Raw genomic sequence first — 22700 nt, forward strand, 5'->3', positions numbered from 1 at the left:
ATCATAACCTTCATATGCACAAGACCTGTCATACCTTTTCTTAAGGCATGGCAGGCATTGTGTGACAGGTACATTCTACTCATTCGATGTACTCTCCAAGCACAAAATGTACTCGGCACACCCTTATTAACCACAATCTTATATAACTTCCAGGGGTGATCTGTACTCTGTTATGAATTGAAAAATTTCCTTTGTTAGTCTTATAGAATCCTTTATAAACGAAAGTTCCTATCATGTCCCCCCCCCCCTCTGCATCTTAACCAACCTCTGCAACCCAGACATCTTCACCATCCTCATAAGGAACATTCTACAGACCTGTCACCAGCTTGGTCACTCATCTTGAAATCCTCTTCATCCCCAAGAAACCCAGGTGATCAAATCTGTGAACAGCAGTCAAGATGTGGCCTGAATCGCAGCATAATAACCTTCCCATCATTACTTATCAATATGTTCAATGTCCAAGTAATCTTTTGAACTATTTTGCCAACTTTTGCATGCCCTCTGAACTTCAACTCTCTGTTTATCATCATCTCAAAATCTCTAGCTTCATCAATTTCCTGCAATCAAGCATGATCAATGCAATACAGAATATGTAATATTTTCATCCAGTAGTGCATAACCTCATATTTTGTAACATTAAATTGGCAATTGTTATCCTTTACCTACACCACCAGTTTATTTAAATCATCCCTTAGGGCATATACATCACTTCCCCTATTACCGGTCTCAGTTTCGAATAATCAGCAAACAATTGAATCCTTCCCGATTTATGCTTATGCATAGACCCATACTTCATTGTGCAAGTATTTGAAACCAAATATGACAATAGGTTGATTAATCCTTATTCCCAAAGTGTTCTATACCTGTATATTGTGTATGTATATTCTTCTGGGAGAAAAAGCCCTCCACCTTTGAAAAAGATTGGCTAATTCGCTATTTAGTCGAAAACAATTGATAAAGATTCCTGACATCATAGATGGGATTCAAATCAAAGGACTCGTCTAAACCAGGTGAGCTACAGAAGCTTGAATAACTGAAATCCCTTTTAAATCATTCTCCTTATATCATTAATATACAAATTAGAGTGGCAGGCTCTATTACAGAGCTCTGAGGCATGAAGATCATTTTCATGTAGTTCTGTAGTCCCTGAGGGTAGGAGAGTGGTATTCTAACCTTCATGTGGTCTCGCAGACAAGATAGCAAGTATATATTATGTCAACAAGGAATAAAAATTGCTTTCTCTGTTGAAAAAGAGCTCATGCTTCCTTTTACGTTTAAAACCTCCCCATTCACTATTCAAAAAACAAGAAGTATATAAGATTGCTTGTTCGTGGGGAATTTCTGTAATGACAGATGGATGCTAAAGAGAGATGTTCATGTCATAGCACATCAAGGATTTGTAGATAAAACTCATTACTAGCAGCACACACAACAGAGACAAAACATCAACTACTCTAGCAGATTACAAAAATAGCTTATGTTAACTACAATTTCTTATCAGAACATTCAAAGTCATCACAAATTTATGTGTACACACACACACACACACACACACATTGTCTACCAATAATTGTCTGGACACTTCAGCAATTTACAATTGATACCACCAGTTAAACCCTAATATTGGGCATGTCCACCTTTGGCTTTGATCACCTCCTGCACCCTTTGAGGGAAGCTTTCCATCAATGTGTAGCAGACATCAGGTGGAATTTGTCCATTTCTCCATCAAAACAGCACTGATTCAGTGATAGATTGAGGACATGCTGCTCTGGACCTCAATCGTCACTCCAATTCATTCCACAGTTGTTCGATGCAGTTGAGGTCAGGACTCTGTGCAGGCCAGGGCCAGTCGTTTAATACCTATCTCTTCATACTATTCCATTACAGCTTTGTGACATGAGGAGTTGTCATCTTGATAGTAATATGGGTCTGTTCCATAAAAACTCCACGGTGTAGGCAGCACTTGATTAACCAGAATATCAAGGTACTGAGCTGCCTTCATGAACAATGACCAGTGGTCCTACCCCAAACCAGCTGAATGCACCCTACACCATTACTCCTCCACCACTAAACTTTACTATGGGTGCAACACACTGAGGTAACAAACGTTCACCAGGCTGCCTCTACTTGATTTACCCTGCCATCAGACTGGAAACAGGTGAACCTTGATCTATTGCTTCAGAGTACTATTTTCCACTGGTTAGTTGTCCAGTTCACATGCTCTTTGCACCAGGCCAGATGAGCCACCTTGTTCATTGTTGTGATGTTCAGCTTGTCTGCTGCTGCTCTTCCATGGAAATCCAGTAAACTGAGTTCTTTTCATACAGTACTTGTGCTCACCGATTATACAAAAATTTTTGCATGCACCCGTTTTAACACCCTGTCCGTCATTTTCAGCGGTAACCCTTGGTGTTTTCCTGCACTAATGATGCTGAAATGTCTCCATTTGTTGATCACATCGCCAGCAGTTGATTTTGGATGCTCCATTTGAGTGGCATTGACACACATGGACATGCCACCAATGTGACAGCCCATGATGACACCTCTCTTGAAGTCACTGAGGTCACATCATGTTGTCATACTACCTGTATTCAATTTCCATGATGAAATACTGCTTCTGCTATCTGTACACTGGTTTTTATGTTATTAGCAAACCTGGAATGTTCCATAACTTTAAATAACAGTCTCAAATAACTATCTACCAATAATTGTCCAGGTGTCCAGACAATTTTTGTGTGTGTGTGTGTGTGTGTGTGTGTGTGTGTGTGTGTGTGTGTGTGTGTGTGTGTGTGTACATACACAAATTGTCCTATATATACATATTCAAATATATAAAAATATATACTATATATATATTAAAATATAATAAATATATACTCAAATATATATATATATATATATATATATATATATATATATATATATAAATAAACCATCAGTGCAATGAGAAACAAGGTGTGATCTTACATTAGATTTGTTCATTTTTCATCAAAAACCAGATGCGTGCAGAGCTCAGGCACTCTTATCATGTTGCTAGCAATCATATTACATGAATCATTCCTATTCACATTGTTAATCTTCTTTTTAAAAAAAATATTTTTTTTTCTGTTACTCTTTCTATTAAATTACTTGTTGTTTAACTACTCAGTCATTGTTTTTTCACTCTTATGATGACACATTCTATAAGTTATGCAAAATTAGTAGAAGCATAAACTCACAAAAATTATCAGTCATCAAATAGTCTCCATGTGGAATTTATACGGAACTTAATTGTTTGTCAAATGATATACAACAGCAGGATGGGAGTTAAATTATTTAATTATATAAATTAATGTTTCTGTTTCAGAAAATTCCATGTGACATAGTTAATCTAATAAATTAAAGATGCCCAAGAAATTATATCCTTTCTTTTAGGCTTGCACCGTGATCCGAATGCATTTTTGGAAATTATGGAGACAACTACCGTGTTTGAATAAAAACTTTAGTTTACTATTACTAAAATTTTACAATTCGACGTTTCGACCTTTATGTCAAGGTCATCTTCTGGAGTGTACAAATATACACAAGAAACAAGCTATACTACAATCATACTGGTTCGTTAAAGACACTGACTAACCGCTACCACAATTGTTGGCCTGACCTCTGGTGGGGAAAAAAAAAAAAATATATACATCAATGCTACAGTCCTATTATTTGTGTTGTCTACTATATACATATATTAACATCATTCCAGCCAGTTGGAGTGGAATGGTTTCTAATACTAGCGGATTGGCTAGAGTCCTGACTTATGTTGAATCTTTCATATTAGGTTGGCTGAATGTGTGCCATCCAGATCCTTGGAATTTTCATACCATCTTTATTGTTGATATTTGGGTGGTTTATCAGGATTTCGCAGGATTCTTTAAATTTTCTTTCGTACCATGTTTTTGTGCGGTGTAAGGAGCAGGTGCTTTTCCAGTTGATTTGGTGTAAGGTGTTAAGTGCATGGTCTGAGAGGCCTGCTTCACCATAATGGTTATATCTAATGTGTTCTTTCTTGCGTATAGGGATTGTCTGTCCTGTTTCCCCAATGTACGGTAAGTTACAGGTGCAGCGGATGCAATAGACTCCAGGATGTGCTAATGGGAGGAGAGGATCCTTAGAGGAGCTGAATATGGTTTTAAGTTTAGTGGGTGGTTTAAAGGTGGCATTGAGGTTATAATGTTGTAGGATTCTGTTGATTTTTTCTGATAACCCTTTAATGTATGGGATGGCTATGGTTTTACTGTAATCTAGATTCGTTTTTGTTGTGGTTTTATAGAGTATTTTATTGACAGTATTTTTGTTATAGCCATTGTTGATGAATGTGTCACTAATGATTTTTAGTTCTTGTTTCAGGGCTTGCTGGTTAGAGCAAATAGTTGTGGCTCTGTTTTTAAGGGTGTTTATGACTCCATATTTTTGTGCTGGGTGGTGGTATGAATTGGCATGTATGTATTGGCCCGTGTGTGTCGGTTTTCGGTAGACCGTGAAGGATAGACTGCCTGAAGGAAGACGTGTAACCAGTGTGTCTAGGAACGGGAGCGAATTTTGGTTTTCGATTTCGATGGTAAATTCGATGGAGTCATAAACACCCTTAAAAACAGAGCCACAACTATTTGCTCTAACCAGCAAGCCCTGAAACAAGAACTAAAAATCATTAGTGACACATTCATAAACAATGGCTATAACAAAAATACTGTCAATAAAATATTCTATAAAACCACAACAAAAACGAATCTAGATTACAGTAAAACCATAGCCATCCCATACATTAAAGGGTTATCAGAAAAAATCAACAGAATCCTACAACATTATAACCTCAATGCCACCTTTAAACCACCCACTAAACTTAAAACCATATTCAGCTCCTCTAAGGATCCTCTCCTCCCATTAGCACATCCTGGAGTCTATTGCATCCGTTGCACCTGTAACTTACCGTACATTGGGGAAACAGGACAGACAATCCCTATACGCAAGAAAGAACACATTAGATATAACCATTATGGTGAAGCAGGCCTCTCAGACCATGCACTTAACACCTTACACCAAATCAACTGGAAAAGCACCTGCTCCTTACACCGCACAAAAACATGGTACGAAAGAAAATTTAAAGAATCCTGCGAAATCCTGATAAACCACCCAAATATCAACAATAAAGATGGTATGAAAATTCCAAGGATCTGGATGGCACACATTCAGCCAACCTAATATGAAAGATTCAACATAAGTCAGGACTCTAGCCAATCCGCTAGTATTAGAAACCATTCCACTCCAACTGGCTGGAATGATGTTAATATATGTATATAGTAGACAACACAAATAATAGGACTGTAGCGTTGATGTATATTTTTTTTTTTTTTCCCCACCAGAGGTCAGGCCAACAATTGTGGTAGCGGTTAGTCGGTGTCTTTAACGAACCAGTATGATTGTAGTATAGCTTGTTTCTTGTGTATATTTGTACACTCCAGAAGATGACCTTGACATAAAGGTCGAAACGTCGAATTGTAAAATTTTAGTAATAGTAAACTAAAGTTTTTATTCAAACACGGTAGTTGTCTCCATAATTTCCAAAAATGCAAGAAATTATATCTTTGGTTTAATACTTTATCCCAATGTAAGCCAACAACGTTTGCATGTGAAGTATTTTCAGGAATGGGCTACATGTATAGAGAGGCTATTGACTTCATCAATTGCCTTAGCATTCCATACTGCAAAGCACACCACCTTTTTGGACATGCTTAATGCTAAGCATTATGGGAAAGGCTGGTTTCAACCTTCTCTCATCTGTGGAAGTCAGAGCCAGAAAAGATACCAAGGTTGAAGTAATGCAGAAGTCATATATTTCTCATATACAAGTAGTGAAAAGGTGTATCTAATGTTAGGCAAGTGATCTTATGGGTCATATCTTTATTAAAGTAAATCGATTAATTACCACTTCTTTTAATGAATTGAAAGCTTAGGCTGTAATTGTACCTGTAAGGTTCAATTGGACTTTACACTTTGGAAAATATGCATGCTGCTCAGGCATCCATATATTCTCTTTCTAATTTGGTCCATTTTTTTAAGGTTTCACTGGCCTGACAGCTGTTTCGAACTGGTTCTGGTCAGAGACAGGCAGAAACCAAAAGAGAGCAAAAACTCTCTTTCAATACTAGGAAACTTGAAACGTTGAAGAGGTGTATTTTTATTAAGCAAACTCTCGGTCAGTGCGTAAAAGTATTTACTAAAATAAAGAGCCAAAAGGCTTCAGTTCGGCAATGCAAAAATTATAAAAATTAAGTGGATATTAGATCCAGCATTATTTCAATTGTTATCTTTCAAAGCCAAAACTATGTAGAAACTATGAAAGTTTCATAAAAATAAGTTACCCAGAGAGGCTTACAGGAATATGCCCACTGGCATTTACGAGTCACCCTAGTGCAGACCACTTTAGAAAATATGCACTGCCCAGGCATCCATATATTCGCTTTCTAATTTGGTCCATTTTTTTAAGCTTTCACTGGTCTCGCAGCTGTTTCATCAACTTAATTTAAAAAACTTTCATAGTTTCTACATTCGGCTTTGAAATAATGCTGGATCTAATTATCCGCTTGATTTTTATATTTTTTGCATCACCAAACTGAAGCCTTCTAACTCTTTATTTAGTAAATACTTTTATGCACTGACCAAGAGTTCACTTATGAAAAATACACCTCTGACGTTTCAAGTTCCTTAGTATTGAAACAACATTTTACAACAACATTTAATTTGTAATATTTAACTAGATATACCAAAAGTGACATATTTCTTTCTTTTCTTTTTCTTTAATTTCTTTTCAGTACCTGAAGAAAATCTTTCAAAAAGATCCAACTTTGGGTGAAGAGTATCATGGAGACTTAGTGGAACTGTATGCTGAACATGATCCTGTCATGTTGTTATCATTTTTGCGCAGTTCTAATAATTATCCATTAGAGCATGCCCTTACTGTGTGCCAGGAGCGTAATCTCAGTCAAGAGATTGTCTTTCTTTTAGGTAACATGATAATTTTACATTATGTATAAATGGAAATGTAACTTTATTACAGGAACTGTCATTGCCAAAGCTATGAAAATTGATGACAAAGAACATCATAGCAATATACCTTACAAAGAAGAAAATCAGTCCTAAGTGTTGATAACCATTTTAACAGCTATTCTTTGATTATAGTAATGATGCTCTAATCTAAAAATAATTAATAAAAAAATAATATAATTAATAATAAAAAAATTAATGAAAAATAAGAGTCCAGTTACATTAAATAATCATCTAAATAAAAATCAACACTATAATAATGTAAAGTTTGAGATGCTTTTGAGTTTGCTGCATAATGCTCTAATTAATTATAATCACAACAGTGGATATTATTATCCTTTGAGACACTTTTTTTGTTCCTTTCAGTGAATGAAGTCTGTCTTATTTAACCAAACTAATGTTCTTTCTTGTTGTTATTTTTTAATGGGATTTTAGATTATATTATTAAGGTGTAATGTCTATTGTAAATTTTAAGTGATTTCTTACCTTTTACACATAAGCTTTTACTTTATTCGTATATTCTATCCTACAGAAAGCATAGAAATATATCTCGATTCAGTGGCATATTTAAGTATAGGCTGTATAGGCTCGGGCCTAGAGCAGCAAATTTCGAGGGGCATTGGAAATTTCCAGTCTCTCATTTTTTAACTATAACATGTTCCTTATATGCTGCATCTACTCACAAGTAGAGAAATATTTTTTTTCCTCATTGTAAGTTTAGTCTGCAAGCATATGCATAACTATACAGACAGAGACACATGCACGGAAAGCTACTGTATTGTTGTTGGTAACTTGACACAAAGGCAATAGGGATGACTGAATTTGATCACTTTCTTGCTGAGCACATTGCCAAAAGCGGGGGGGGGGGAGGTTTCGTTTCCTATCTTTCCTATGCCACACATGAGGAATTTATTAAAATAACGGGCGAGAAAGTAATCAGATTTATTGTGGAAGAACTTAAAATAGCTAAGTACTATTCCATAAGTGTTGACTCAACAATAGACTTGTCTCGTGTTGATCAGCTGTCTCCTTCATTGTATGATATGTGAAAGAAGATGGAACTCCTGTAGAGCATTTCTTGCGTTTCATTCCTAACATAAGTCACAAATCTGAAAAGTTACAAGAGGTGGTTTTGACTTCACTAAACGAGCTTGGAATTGATATAGCAAATTGCAGAGGACAGGCATATGATAATGCTAGTAACATGTCAGGCAAGTACACAGGACTGCAAGCAAGAATTCTTGAAATAAATCCATTGGCAGAATTCACACTGTGTGCTGGACGTTCTCTGTCTCAAATTGGTACTTGCGCTGCCGAATCCTGTTCGTACTCTTCTGCATTTTTTGATGTCCTTCAGAAACTGTACATATTTTTCACATCTTCAACACATTGGTGGAAAGCACCTGGAAACTTCTGCAAAAGTAATCAAATGTCCTTCGCCTACTCATTGGTCAGCTTGTGACGATGCCTGTCGGAGTCTTTGTGAGGAACGGATGGAAATAATTTCCACTTTATCCAAAATTGAAAATGACACCACCCAGAAGAAAGTTACGTGATGTGAAGCAGGTGGGATTCTATGGCAAGTTCAGTCACTGGAGGTTGGGATCATGACCTGCCTATGGATAGGTCACGAGGGGTGGCACTTTCTGCGGGCCTAGGGATGGGAAATACCTAAATATGCCACTGCTCTGAATACAGAACAGTGAGTATGACTAATCCATATCTCATTAGGAGCAACTACCTCAGGCAATATGTAATAGAGTATGCAAGGATCAATGGTCTTGAATCTGATTTTTTAGATCTTTTGAATTCTAAACTACACCTCAAGTTCAACCTTTTCATGCAGTAATGATCACTTCAAATTCTTATTTTCAACAAAAATGAATTATAATGAGAGTAGGGGATTTTTCATTATACAATCTTGAACCTAGGACTAGTTTCATAGCAGAATTACTGCACTGCAGCATATTCATTCAACCATATAAACATAAACTTTAGCTTTTATAATTGTTTGATACATGTGTAAAATTGTCTGTTGTTTTTGTCAATATTTTCATAGTTTTTGTAAGAACTTATGGTTTATGCAACAAAAACAAATTTATAACATTTAAAGAACTGAGCATTGATGCTTTTTACCAAAATATGAACCATTTTATTTATTTTTATATTTTTGGTTAAACTTTTAATATAACATGTTGAACTCCATTTTTACTTGAAATGAATATTAAACATTAGGTTTAAATTTAATATTCAATAATCAGTACTCTGTATTTAATTTAATCATAAATAAATGCTTAAATACAGATCATTTAAGCCTGCATAGACACTGAAGAGTTTGGTATTTGAGTTGAAGATAAATAAACAAATGTATATTATATATATATATATATATATATATATATTTTTTTTTTTTTTTTTTTTTTTTTAATTTGATTAATTTGTAACTCAGATCTTTTGTAGAAGTTGGCATAATATATTACCATATAAATATTACTGATTATTATTCTGCTAGAAGCTGAACACAGTGCAGCAAAATGCTGTCAGCTTTTTTCAGTTCAAGTGGGAAAATATTAGGATATACTAATAACAAAACAAAACAAAAAATTGTTATATACAAGCAGAAACAATCTTATTGTTGATCTAGTGAATAGAATGTTCTTCATATTTTCAGCTGAGACTTTTAATTAAGCCAATTGCACATTAAGAAACATACCCTGGTTTTCATTGCACTGAGTGGAAGTGTATTTGCCATCTTAGTCATTCCTAGAATTTTTTTATGTGACAGGAGTTTAAAATACAGGATTTTTTGTCTCATTCCAAATAACTATATGAGCTGTGTGTGTGTCTTACATTACAGTATAATATAATAACAATATAATTACATTATACTGCTGTTGTGACATGCATATTATAACTGGTACTCTCCAGTTTTTGAAGAATGGGTTTTCAATGTTTTTGGTGAACTCGGAATAGATGTAAACTTCTATAATGAAAAAAGAAAAAAATTTGAAGTCATAAGGATAGTGATATGTCGTGATTTATTTACCGATGTTCAACTTTCCTCTTTACTTCATAGATGAATTTATGATGTGGAAACTGTAGCATCTAAATATGCAAAAGATCTATTTCCAATTAGAGGATAAATTGTGTGTTTTCAGAAATACATTGTTGTGATGGTTCACAAATGTTGGTAGTTTTCCTGTTGTGTCAAACTATGAAAACATCATCCAACACAAAGTTGAGAGAATGGAATGAAATGCCCATCACCAAACTATCATTTTGATCATATACTTGCTGCAGTGACATACCTGCCACACAATGCAATAAGAAAAACAAGGTATAATTTACTGTGTAAAGTTGGCTTTAATTAAAAGTTTCATCCAAAAGGATGTGGGATATGAAATGCATTACATTCATAATATCAGTGAGTGTTGTAGTTGACAGCACATATGATAATGTGCTGTATCAAAACTAAAAACTTAACAGAGTTTTCTCTCTCAAATTGTATGACCACTATTATTATATTTTCTGTGTTTGTGGTAACTTAAGATTAATAATTTCTGTACTTGTTCTGGAACAAGTCGATCAGAGTGCCAGCAACTAGTAGAATAATAATTTAAAAAAAAAAAATGTTAGCAGTAGTAGTATACATATGCTGTATTAAATGAATAATAATAACATTTTGTGGTAGTATACTACATTAACTTTTAGAAAGATGGACTGCAATTATCAGAGCACCTGCTCAGACCTAATTATAATATTGAATTATACAAATATTTCAGAGTTACTGTTACTGAAATAAAAAAAAACAACATAGAACAAAAGCTACTTTTTTTGTTCTAAAATCCTGATGAGAGGAGTTAAAAATATGTATATATATTTTATGTAAACAGATTCAATTTACCAAAAGGACTACAAAGGTAAGCTTAATGCTCTTCTATTAGATCGGGCTACTTGCCTCCCTATCAAATACAATCCCACCAACTCACAAATTAGAAAACTCCATAAGCTCCTTAAGAAGGTCACTTCTTGGCCTGTAGAAGTTACCAACAGATTAAAGCCGTTTAACTCTATACCCCCCGTTTTTACGGACTCCCAAAAATACATAAAGAAAATGTGCCATTACGTCCCATAGTGGATGGCATTGATTCCCCCACATACAAATTAGCTAAACATTTGGCCACTATACTGGCAACACACTATCACACATAAAAAAAACTCAGCCCACTTCAAAGCCAACATAGAAAACCTTACACTCCAACATACTGACATAATGGTCAGCTTTGACGTCTACTCCTTATTCACAAATGTCCCACTCAAGGAAACTTTAGAGCTAATCCAAGCTAAATTTTCTCCCGATATTCAGCCCTATTTCAGTTCACAATGAACTCAGGATATTTCGTTTGGCAGGGAAAATTCTACAAACAAATAGAGGGGACAGCCATGGGTTCACCACTCTTCCCACCCTTGGCCAATTTCTTTATGGAGACCTTGGAAGAAAAAGCCTTAGTCTCTGCCCCACAGAAACCAACCATGTGGCGCCGCTACGTTGATGATGTGTTCGCTATTTGGCCACATGGCTCTGAAACACTCCTCTCCTTCCTTACACACTTAAACAACCAAGTTCGTCCTGGAAAAAGAGGAAAACAACAGCCTCCCTTTCCTAGACACACTAGTCACCCGCCAACCTGATGGAACCTTGGTTTTCTCAGTTTATAGAAACCCACCCATACAGGCAGATACATTCACCAACAATCCCACCCCCCACCCCCTCACAACAATATGGAGTGGTGAAAACACTATACAACAGGGCTAAACTAATCTGTTCTAACGACATGGTCCTAAACACTGAACTACATCACATCCTCAACACCTTCTCAGCCAATGGCTACCCCCCCAAAAAAAAAAATCCAAAAAAATATTAAAACCTACAAACCATAGCCCCCCCCTCCCTCTCCACAACAAAGATTACTCTAAATCCATCACCATTCCCTACATCCGAGGCACCTCGGAAAAAATTACCAAAATTTTTAAAAAACATGACCTCACCTCCTGTTACAGGCCTTACAGAAAATTGGCATCCCTTATCCGCTCCACCAAAGACCAACCACTTCCCCTAGACCTACCTGGTATATACCATGTGTCCCTTGCAGTTGTAAACTGTCGTACTTTAGCCAAACAGGCAGGACAGCAAATATCAGAATTTCTGAACACAAGGACTACATCCGGTTTCACAAGTACAGCCATTCTGGTCTTGCAGACCATACTCTGGATACACGCCACAGAATACGGTGGAAGAAAGCTACAGTAATACACTGTAGCAAATACAAATTTGAAAGACTAGTTATGGAATCAGCCTCAGCCCTAAGAAACTCTCCAAACCTCAACAAATTTGGTTGTATGCGACTGCCCCAAATTTGGGAGGCATACATCAGCAGACCTTCAGCCCAACGGCCAAGAACACCTACTTAGCCTGCTAGAGGGCACCATCAGGACTTTTAGGAGAACGATAGCTTCATATATTCATTCTCAGTTACTGTGTTGTAGTGCCTGCATGCACATGCCTTTTTGTAAGTTCCTTTTGAAAATGGCAACGTGACGTTGCCGAAATATCGGAAATATTTATTAAAGTGTAATTTAATTTATATTCAGATCTACGTTGTTCAATTCCCTAAGTGATTTAGAAGATTCAATTTAAACAATATTTTTATAAATTTGCAACATAAAATTAATGGATGAATGTAGATCTATAAATGTTTATTAGAAAATTAATGGCTCCATAAATTTATTTATTCATTTACACCCATGAGCAAAAGCATTATGACCTACCTAAAACATGTTTGGACTCCTGATTGAGATAACTGCTTCCATCCATCTTGGTATTCACTCCATTAGACCACAGAAGATGTCCTCAAATATTCTGGACCAACTTGACAGAAATGTCCCAGAGTTTAGTGACCTAGCAAAGTATTAGCATTGACTGGTGGATGCTGCATTCCATGTGATTCTACAAATGATTGATGAGATTCAAGCCAGGAGAACACACAGGATGCTTAGATTTGTCTTTGAACCATACTTGTACATTGTTGGATGGGTCCTGATCCATCAGATCACATTGTCACACATAAAAATGTGCACAAATTCACTAAGAAAATTCTCATTGACTATGTTATTGTTGATAGTAATTTTTTCTTACTGGTGCAGGACACTAGAATGTACAGAGTATTTGAAATTGGAAGTTATCACCATGTAGTCTTGAGCAGGATAAAATTGAATCATACTGAAAAGAAGAATATGTAAGAAAGTTTTAACGTTTTCAATTCTACCCTCTCTTGAGAGGGTAGAATTGAAAATTGAATGTTCATCACACATCAGCCCTAAGTGTGATGAACAAGATTCTGCTTTACAAAATAGTGATAAGACCTCTTCTAACTTACGTCTCACCAGCCTGGGGACACACACCACTGAAAGTAATATGAAGAAGCTACAAATAATCCAAAATAAATGCTTAAGGATGGCACTGAATGCTCCCTGGTTTGTTTGTCAGGAATAACTAGCTGCATCATGATGCCAAAATACCAGACATACAATCCTTCCTAAAACTACCACTGAAAAGTTTTTTAGAACTACAGCAACCAACTAATCCATTAAGCTGCCAATTACAACCCTGGAGATATTACTCTAAATGCAGAAGATTGAAATCCATTCTATCAGAAACATCATCAGTAATTACCAAAAGCTTACAAGGAGTGGGCCGAGCAACCCCCCCCCCCCAAAGTCCCATTCACAGCAGCTATTACAGATGTAGCGATTAAGAGTCAATGGATCAGTCCATCCACCAAAGAAGTTAACATTTAAACTTGGTATCTCTTCTGGCTATTAATGCTTGTCATTGGGTTCACTTACTTCCTGGGAGAGTAGAGAGGTTCTACTTAGTGACACCTGTCACTGCATGGAACCACTAATGAGTTTAGTAGTGATCTCTTAAGGTCACTGAGTGAGATTTAGAGTGATCTTGTAGCTCACTCAGAATTTTTGGAGAGGTATTCCTGCACTTAAACATACCTGAATAATATAACACACCTGAAACCAGTCTAGATAGTGGTCCTTCCCATAGTGCATTGCATTATACATATCTGATAGTGTGCGCGCATGCATGCTTTGCATTATGGGATACAAAGGCAGTTATGTGAAGTCATTAGCCTCTATATACAAGTAGCCCAGTCATGAAGATACTTCATATGCAATTACACTTGGATAAAGGATTAAACCAGAAATATAATTACTAGATATCTTTAACATTTCTTGAAAATTAGTTACATTTGTTGCAGATCTTATTTTGTCCTCATTTTTCATAATTGTTCTTATAGTAGATGTTGCTAAGTTTTAAGAAGCACCTATATCAATTTAACATTCACCTGCTTCTAACCCATTTAACACTTAGTTTCATATTCTGAAAAATGTAGTTTCTTTTTGCATCTTTGATTTTCATCTTCATATTTTTGCTATTAATAGATTATACCTCAGGAAAGAAGGAATTATTTTTTTTAGTGAATTTCAAACACTATGTACAATAACTGAACATGTGTTTCGTAACAAGCATATCAAATTATAAAGAAAGTTGATACATTCAGTATTATTGCTTGAAGCAGTGAGTTTGGTGGATCAGGGAATTACTGTTTTATGGAGCATTTGCAAAAGAGCACTACACTATATAACAAAACAACTTTGAAAATGGGATAGTGTTAACCAGTGTCTTAACTGTTTTTATTTGATATCATTTGTGCAATTTATAATCTTTCTAAAGATGAAATTCTGTTTCATTTTCAAAATATATTTACCAAATGCATCTCTTTGTTTTGTGGCCAACTGCTTATTTAACCATATACTTTTACTATAGGAGTTGTGTTATTGATGATAGCTGATGAACTGCAGCCAAGGAGAATTGAAGTATTGCAGGATAGTGAAAGGAGCTCATTTGAGGCTATTTGGTGTGAGATTGATACTGGCAGAATAAAATATACAGTTGGGTGCTACTATAGACCAGGTGATGGAATAGATGGTGGAGATGGTATGCATAAACAAATTGATGAAATGAGTGGAAGGAGGGTAATTATTATGGGGGATTTCAACTATGGTAACATTGATTGGAAGGAGGAGAGGACACATGTGAGGAAGGAAATGGATTTTATTCAATTATTAAGGGATAACTATCTGAAACAGCATGTAATTGAAAATACTAGGGGTGTGAGAGTGCTTGACCTGGTAATAGTATTTGAGAATTTGACTGTAATGAATATGACCATGTTGCCACCTATTGGTGAGAGTGATCATAAGGTCTTGACCTGGGAGGTGGCTAAAGGTGTGAAATTTGTGATTAAGACAGGGTATATGTGGAATTACCGTGCTGGCAAGTATGACAAGCTTAGGAGATTGCTTGGATCAGTGCCATGGCATGTACAACTGCAAGGGCTGGACGTCGATAGAGCATGGGAAGTGATCAAAGAGCATTTACAGGAGGTTATGGCTGATTGTATACCTAAGGTCCGAATAGTGAAACAAGGAGGGGTTAAATGGATGAATAACACCATTAAGCTTGAGCTGCAAAAAAAGAAACAACTATGGAGGGAATTTAAAGAAAGGGGTGACCTGCAGGCACACGAACATTATAAAGTACAGGCCAGAAGGGTAATGAGTGTGGTAAAAACAGCAAAAGCTGATTATGAAAGGAAACTAGCTATGCAAGCAAAAGAGAATCCCAAATAGTTCTTTCAATATGCTGCAAGCAAGAAAAAAACTGTACATGGCAAAATGATTTTAAGGAATGACGATGGTAAAGAGTTCACTGAACCAGTCAATATAGTGGAGTTACTGAGCGTGCACTTTGCAAAAGTATATCATCCAGGTGGTGACGTTGAAAAAATTAAGGAACCATTAGTTTATATGGGAATTGTGATGAATGAAGTGGAGGTGAATAGTCTATTACAGAACCTTAATGTGAATACATCTGTGGGATTGGATGGTATACTGGCACGGGTCTTGCATGAAGCGGCTAATGAATTAGCAGTGCCCTTGACCATGTTGTTTAATCTGAGTCTCAGGTCTGGCTTAGTCCCGAAGGCGTGGAAGGAGGGGAAAATAGTTTCACTGCATGAAGGAGGATCCAAGACTATGGTTGCAAATTACCGACCGATCAGCATATCAGGAGTCGTTGTCAAGGTCTTGGAGAAAGTAGTCAAGGGAAAAATACAGGAATGGATTGATGAAAATGAGATACTGTACAGAGGACAGCATGGCTTTGTGAAGGGTAGATCATGCCTCAGTAACTTGCTCAAGTTTTATAACAAGGTGACGGCTGAACTGGATAAGGGAAATGGGTTTACAGTGATACTGCTGGACCTGGCAAAGGCGTTTGACAGGATACCACATGGAATTCTAATCCGTAAACTACAACATATGGGAATGGATATAGGGTTGGTGAGATGGATAGCTGGGTGGTTGATGGAGAGATATCAAAGAGTAGTTTATTCAGGAGTAGAGTCCAAAAAACGGCCTGTGACTAGTGGTGTGCCACAGGGTTCTGTTCTTGGACCACTGCTGTTTAATCTGTTCATTAACGATATAGGGAAGGGTCTAAGTGGGACAGTTCATTTGTTCGCTGATGATGCAAAGTTGGGTAGGGCGATAGTGAATGCAGAAGATGTCAAAGTCTTGCAAGATGACTTAGATAGATTGGAGTTCTGGACTAAGGAGAATGGATGTCAATTTAATGTGACAAAATGTAAGGTTATGCATTTCGGAGTGAAAAGATTAGCAGCAGTATACCACATTGGTGGAACTGTACTCCAAGAGATTGATGAGGCCAGGGACTTGGGAGTGTTGGTGGATAGGGAGATGAAGTTTAGGGGGGCACATTGCGAAAGTAGCTAAATCAGCTTATCAACTCACTTGGTTGTTGAAAAATACCTTGACGAGCAGAGAAAAACAAGTTATTGTACCTCTGTACCGAGCCCTGATAAGACCTCATCTCGACTACTGTGCCCAGATTTGGTCACCTCGGTTCCTTCTTGATGGGGAGGAGGTTGAGAGGATCCAGAGGCGAGTGACTAAGATGATAGCAGGTCTATGGAATGAACCATATGAGAACAGGTTGAAGATTTGTGGGTTGCAGAAACTGGTTGATAGGCGGAAGAGGGGAGATATGATTGAGACATTCAAATTGCTAAAAGGATTCTATAGGATTAATTCAGATGATATTTTTGAGATCAGGACTGGTGGTGGGAGAACTAGGGGACACCCATGGAAGCTGGGCAAGAGCGTGGTTAGCAGGGGTGTTAGAGCTGGGTTCTTTACTTTTAGAGTGGTAAATGAGTGGAATAAGCTGCCAGAGTCTGTTGTGGGTGCTATGACAGTGAGCGAGTTCAAGGCAAGGTATGATAGATACTGTGAGAATGTTGAACAGCTGTGTGAACATGATGTTTAGGGCCTCCCTCAATGAGTCTAAGGACTCCTGGAGTAGCCCGTGGTGGTAATAATAATAATAATAATAATAATAGGAGTTTTTAATTTAAGATTTTGGAATTTCTTGGCGGGCTTGAGTGTACTTTTTTCATTTTTTAAAATAAGCGAATTGTACAGATTATTACTAATTGTAGTTGATGTATTAAAATTTTATTAAAATGTTGACAGATACAAGTTCAGTGCATGAAAATTATAAAAATCACCACATTTTGCTTAAAGGGAGAAAAAAATTAAAAAAAAAAAAAAAAAAAAGAACTTTTTGTTATGTATTGATTTTTTTTTTTTTTTATTCCATATATCATCCCAAATTTTTTTTCCATCTCAAAATACTACAACTAGCATTCTTGTTTCAGAAGTATAATTAAGTACTGACTGACTATATTCACTTAGCTGTATAATGTGCAAGTCCATATCGGGGAATAGGAAGAGTGACATCTATTTAGGTAAGCAAATTATTCGGGGATTAGAGAAGAAACATGATAGTGATTACTATATATTATTATCACCATCACTCTCTCTTATATCATGATGAAAAATATAGCCACTTCAAAGTAAATGTCTGGGATTATTTTTTTGTTCATTGTGAACTACTCTCATGAAAATCAGAAGAATGATCTTAGTTTGCCCATAGATATAGAATGTACAAACATGTATTCTATATCATAATTTTTTATAGCCCATGTTAATATTTTTGCTTAATTTTATTTTCTTTTTGATTAATCTGGCAGTGCTGCTTAGAAAAGTTAAGTTCCAAATGAATAATTATCAGCATAAAGGAAAGTTTTGTGTTCTAGACTAAAATAGATTAAGCATGAATACATTATATGAAGTTTAGAAATGCTCTCTGAGTAAGTTCCATGTTTTGTTTTTTTCCTCAAAACATTCTTACTTCCCCCCCCCCCCCCCCCCCCCCCGCCTGGAAAAGAGAGACTTCGCATTGTTAAACAAGATGCAGAATCAGATTCATGAAATGCATCTTGTTTTGCATCCTGTTTTAGTGTATGAGTGTATATATATATATATATATATATATATATATATATATATATATATTTGTATAACCTAGTTTTTACATTATTACTATAATACGTGTGTATATATATATATATATATCATTTATTTACTTATTCAGGACGAATGGGAAATACTAAACAAGCTCTTCAGCAGATAATGGAAGAATTAAAGGATATTAATCAAGCAATAGAATTTTGTAAAGAGCATGGAGATAAAGATTTATGGGAAGATGTTATAAGATATTCTCTTGAAGAACCAGGTAATATTGTTTATTATAATCTAGTGAAAGGTAAAATATGAATGAGAGTGTTATGATAATAATAAGATGATATCCTTTTTGTTGATATTGAAATGGTAACTGGTTTGCGAAGTGCCACCTGTGAAAATATTGAAGATTTGTGGTTCGTATAGTTTAGCTCATAAATAGAAAACAGGGAATATGCTAGAAACATATACGTTACTAAAAGGATTCTGTAAAGTAGATGATGAAGAATTTTTCAGTATGTGACTGGATGAAAGAGAATGGGGGTGGGGGGATCACCCCCCCTTGAGTACAACCTTCAGGAATAACCTGCACATACTAAGATTGTTACTGCAGGTGTAAGACTGTTTTTTGCTTGACAGTTCTCAGTGAGTGAGAGAGATACGAGAGGTATTATGGTTAATGTGGGATTCCCACAATGAGTCTTCAGACTGCATGAAGAGATGCCTGTGTAATAATACTAAGAATAATTAATGCATATTCTTTATTATTGCAATAAACGTTTTTTTATGTTGATAAATTAATTACAGCTATTATGATTAGGTGAAATGTTTGCTTACTTTTACAGGCTTCTTCCTTTTCAGTGTGCTAGGTTTCCTTGTTCACCAATGGATTGTGATCTAAACTCCTTTCACTTATAGCTTGTACAATTCCTCATCTCCAGGCTATTTGTAAAAGTAGCAAAACAAAATAATGGGAATTTGATAAGAGATAATTATCAGGAAAGTGGCAAAATGTTCTGTATATTGAACATTTTACAGGCTATTGAAAAAGCTTAGAAATTATTATTTTGAAAGATTAAATTAAACAAGCAGTAACACATCCATGTGTTGAGGCTTGTGAGGACATCATGATGGAGGCTTAATGGAATGTATACAGCATTTGGAAAGGATTAAAACATACTTAATACTTCCAATATTTCTTCTTAATACTTCCAAAAACTCAAATCGTACTGTTTCCCCCCCCCCCTCTGAATATATGATTTACCAAAATCCACAAACCTAATTTCCCTCCTAAGACCTGTAGTAGATGCCACTAATGCACTTTGCTTCAAAGTGTGTCAAAGCAGCTAGCTAACTCTCTGAACCCCACCCCCCCCCTCACTGGACTTACTACATCCTATATAAAAAACTCTACCCATTTTAAAACTCTAATAGAAAATCTAACTTTAAATAATACAGACATATTAGTAAGCTTTGATATCACCTCACTGTTTTCCAATATCCCCTTAATTGATACCTTAACACTCTTAGAAAACATTGAAAACGTTTTTCCTTCTGAGATCATAGAGCTCTTTTCCTTTGCCATCAATTCTGGTTATTTTTCTTAGAAGAACAAAATTTACAAACTGATAGAGAGCCGCCATTGGTTCCCTCACCCCTCTTACTAATTTTTATATGGAAAATTTTGAAAAATGAGCCTTAGACTCAGCCTGTTAAATATATTTATTTATATGATTTATACTTGATTATGTCCTTTCTTGGTTAAATCCTTTCTTATTCAAAACCTTATTCAATTAAAATCCTACCAGCTGCTCTATTGTTATGTCGTTGCTTTCTCTATATTTTACTGCCTTATATCTTCCTATTCTATCTTTCTATCGCTATTTTACTTCTTCAGATATCAGGCCTTTAATATGCTTACATCTATTTATATCTAGGATTGTTTCCTCTTCGGATACTGGCAAATTTATATTATGCTGTGCCAGCTAGTATCCTATAGTAGAAAAGGATTCCTACTCAGGGAGACAATACTAGATTCTGAGGTTTAGGTAAATATGACAAGTTTATTGGAATATCTAAACAGAATACAAAATTCAGTCACTCAATTATGACTCAATACTAAATGAAACTCGAGTTAAGAGGTTAACATATTCTAAATTAATTAAAGGTCATAAAGCATGCAAAACAATAACTGCATATTGAGATAGATAGCAAATGATATGAAATTAAACTAAAATTCCTTTCTGCAATGCTATTCATAAGATAATATAAACAAACATTCTAATGTTACTCAGTTACTAAAATCCACAATTCTGATCTCATTAAATTAATTCTATCACATACAATTACTAAAGATCTCTTTCAAACAATTCTTCTTACTCTCTCAAAGGAGGTTAACTTTCTAATTAGAGACTGTCCATAGAGTTCTTTAGAATACTGTTCTTAATTTCACATTCGCAAACAATCTTCTCTCTTCTAATGAATTTTATACACAAAATAGAGTAATTTTACCTTACCGAACTTTTTCCACATCTTTCAGCACCACGTGTACGTCTGGTTACTTCTTGTCTATTGGCTGTCCATATGCCAATAGGGGTTATGCTATCTTCATTATTTCTGCCGAAAACGGACTTCAATCTTTGCGTTTCAGGAACAACTCGATGGGACTTCTCAGCGACGGCTTTATTCTGCTAGGACTGGAAATTTTTACCTTCAGCTCTGCGTAGAATCCTCCATTTTCAAGAAAGCCTGCTGTTCGACATCTTATCTTAGCACAGACACTTCATCCCCTCTCCCCTTTATGCGAACTCCCGCTAACTTCCGAGCCACCAAACAGGAAAACGATACGACGAGAGATCTTCCCGATATGGCGCCTGTCCCCTTATATTCTTCGATAGAGCCCCCTCTTCTTTCAGAATCCCCTTCGCACACGACCCGTCTCTTTTCTCCCCTTGGGTTCATCCCCTGCTCTCCCGACGCTGTTATGCTCTTGCATTCCCAGAATTCGCATCAAAGTACGCTCCGTGTATGCAACTGCTGCCAGCGTTACGCTGTACACGTGTAGTTTTATACCTTCCAAGAATTATTATTTAGTAACTATTTGATGACTCACTGTTAATTTTACACAGCTTAAGTGAGGCTTAAATTAAGTCAGATTATCCCTTTTTTAAGACGTACTCATAATAAAATTTTAATATGATCACAATAGATTAAATATATGGTACGTGAAATAAAAATTACAAATTTTATACATAAAGTGAAGAAGTTTCACTTTTAATTTCAGCTGATGTGCAGCTATTTCTCTTTTTTAGTAAGTTTAATATGTTGGATTCTGAATGAATGATTTCTTTGCAAGATTCCCTCATTCAGGATCTAACATAGCCCCTCTCAAACCTTCTATCTCGCTTAGATATGTAGATGTGTTCTCTATTTGGCCTCATGGACTAGACACACTAGACTCCTTCCTCAGACACCTCAACAACCTACATCCAAGAATCCAGTTTACAATGGAAAAGGAAAATAACAATAGTTTACCCTTCCTAGACACTTTAGTTACACACCTGCCTAATGGTACACTTTCCTTCACTGTATATAGAAAACCTATGCACACAGGCAGATACATTCATAAACTCTCCCACCACCACCACCACCATCCTTCTCAAAAATATGGCATTATTAAAACTCTAACCAAGAGAGCCCACAATCTTTGTTCCAGGGGAACCGCCCTTTCAACTGAACTCAACCACATACACAGCACTTCCACCCAATCCCTGACCTTCTCTTCATAAGGAGTTCAGAAATGCCATCACCATGCCCTATATCCATGGCATATCAGAAAAAATAGCCAAGACTAAAAAAAAGTACGACCCTCACACAGCATTTAAGCCCCACTGCAAACTTGCTACCTTTATCTGTTCTACTAAAGATCAGCTCCCTCCTCAGTCAGTGCCTGGAGTTTACAAAGTACCCTGTTCCTGTAAGCTGGCTCTGGAATAGACAGGTAGATCTGCAACCATCTGCTTAGAAGAACACAAGTCATACATCTGCAGCCATGACTATGGTCAGTCATGCCTGGTAGACCATGTTTTGGATACAACCCACAGGATCTC

The 22700-nt window shown here is 36.1% G+C and overlaps 1 protein-coding gene across 1 annotated transcript in view; it reads left to right on the forward strand.

Annotated features, from left to right (window-relative positions):
• The window catches only part of lt (vacuolar protein sorting-associated protein light), a 356245-nt gene that overhangs the window by 247229 nt on the left and 86316 nt on the right, over positions 1–22700 (forward strand). The window contains exons 17-18 of the mRNA XM_090394164.1: positions 6840–7032; positions 18725–18865. Coding sequence (XP_090250290.1) covers positions 6840–7032; positions 18725–18865 — 334 coding nt within the window. The remainder of the gene's footprint in view (positions 1–6839; positions 7033–18724; positions 18866–22700) is intronic.

This window comes from Typopeltis vanoorti, chromosome 6 (assembly GCF_054136105.1).
Source record: "Typopeltis vanoorti isolate ZY-2024b chromosome 6, IOZ_Tvanoo_1.0, whole genome shotgun sequence".
In the NCBI taxonomy this organism is placed as follows: domain Eukaryota; kingdom Metazoa; phylum Arthropoda; class Arachnida; order Uropygi; family Thelyphonidae; genus Typopeltis; species Typopeltis vanoorti.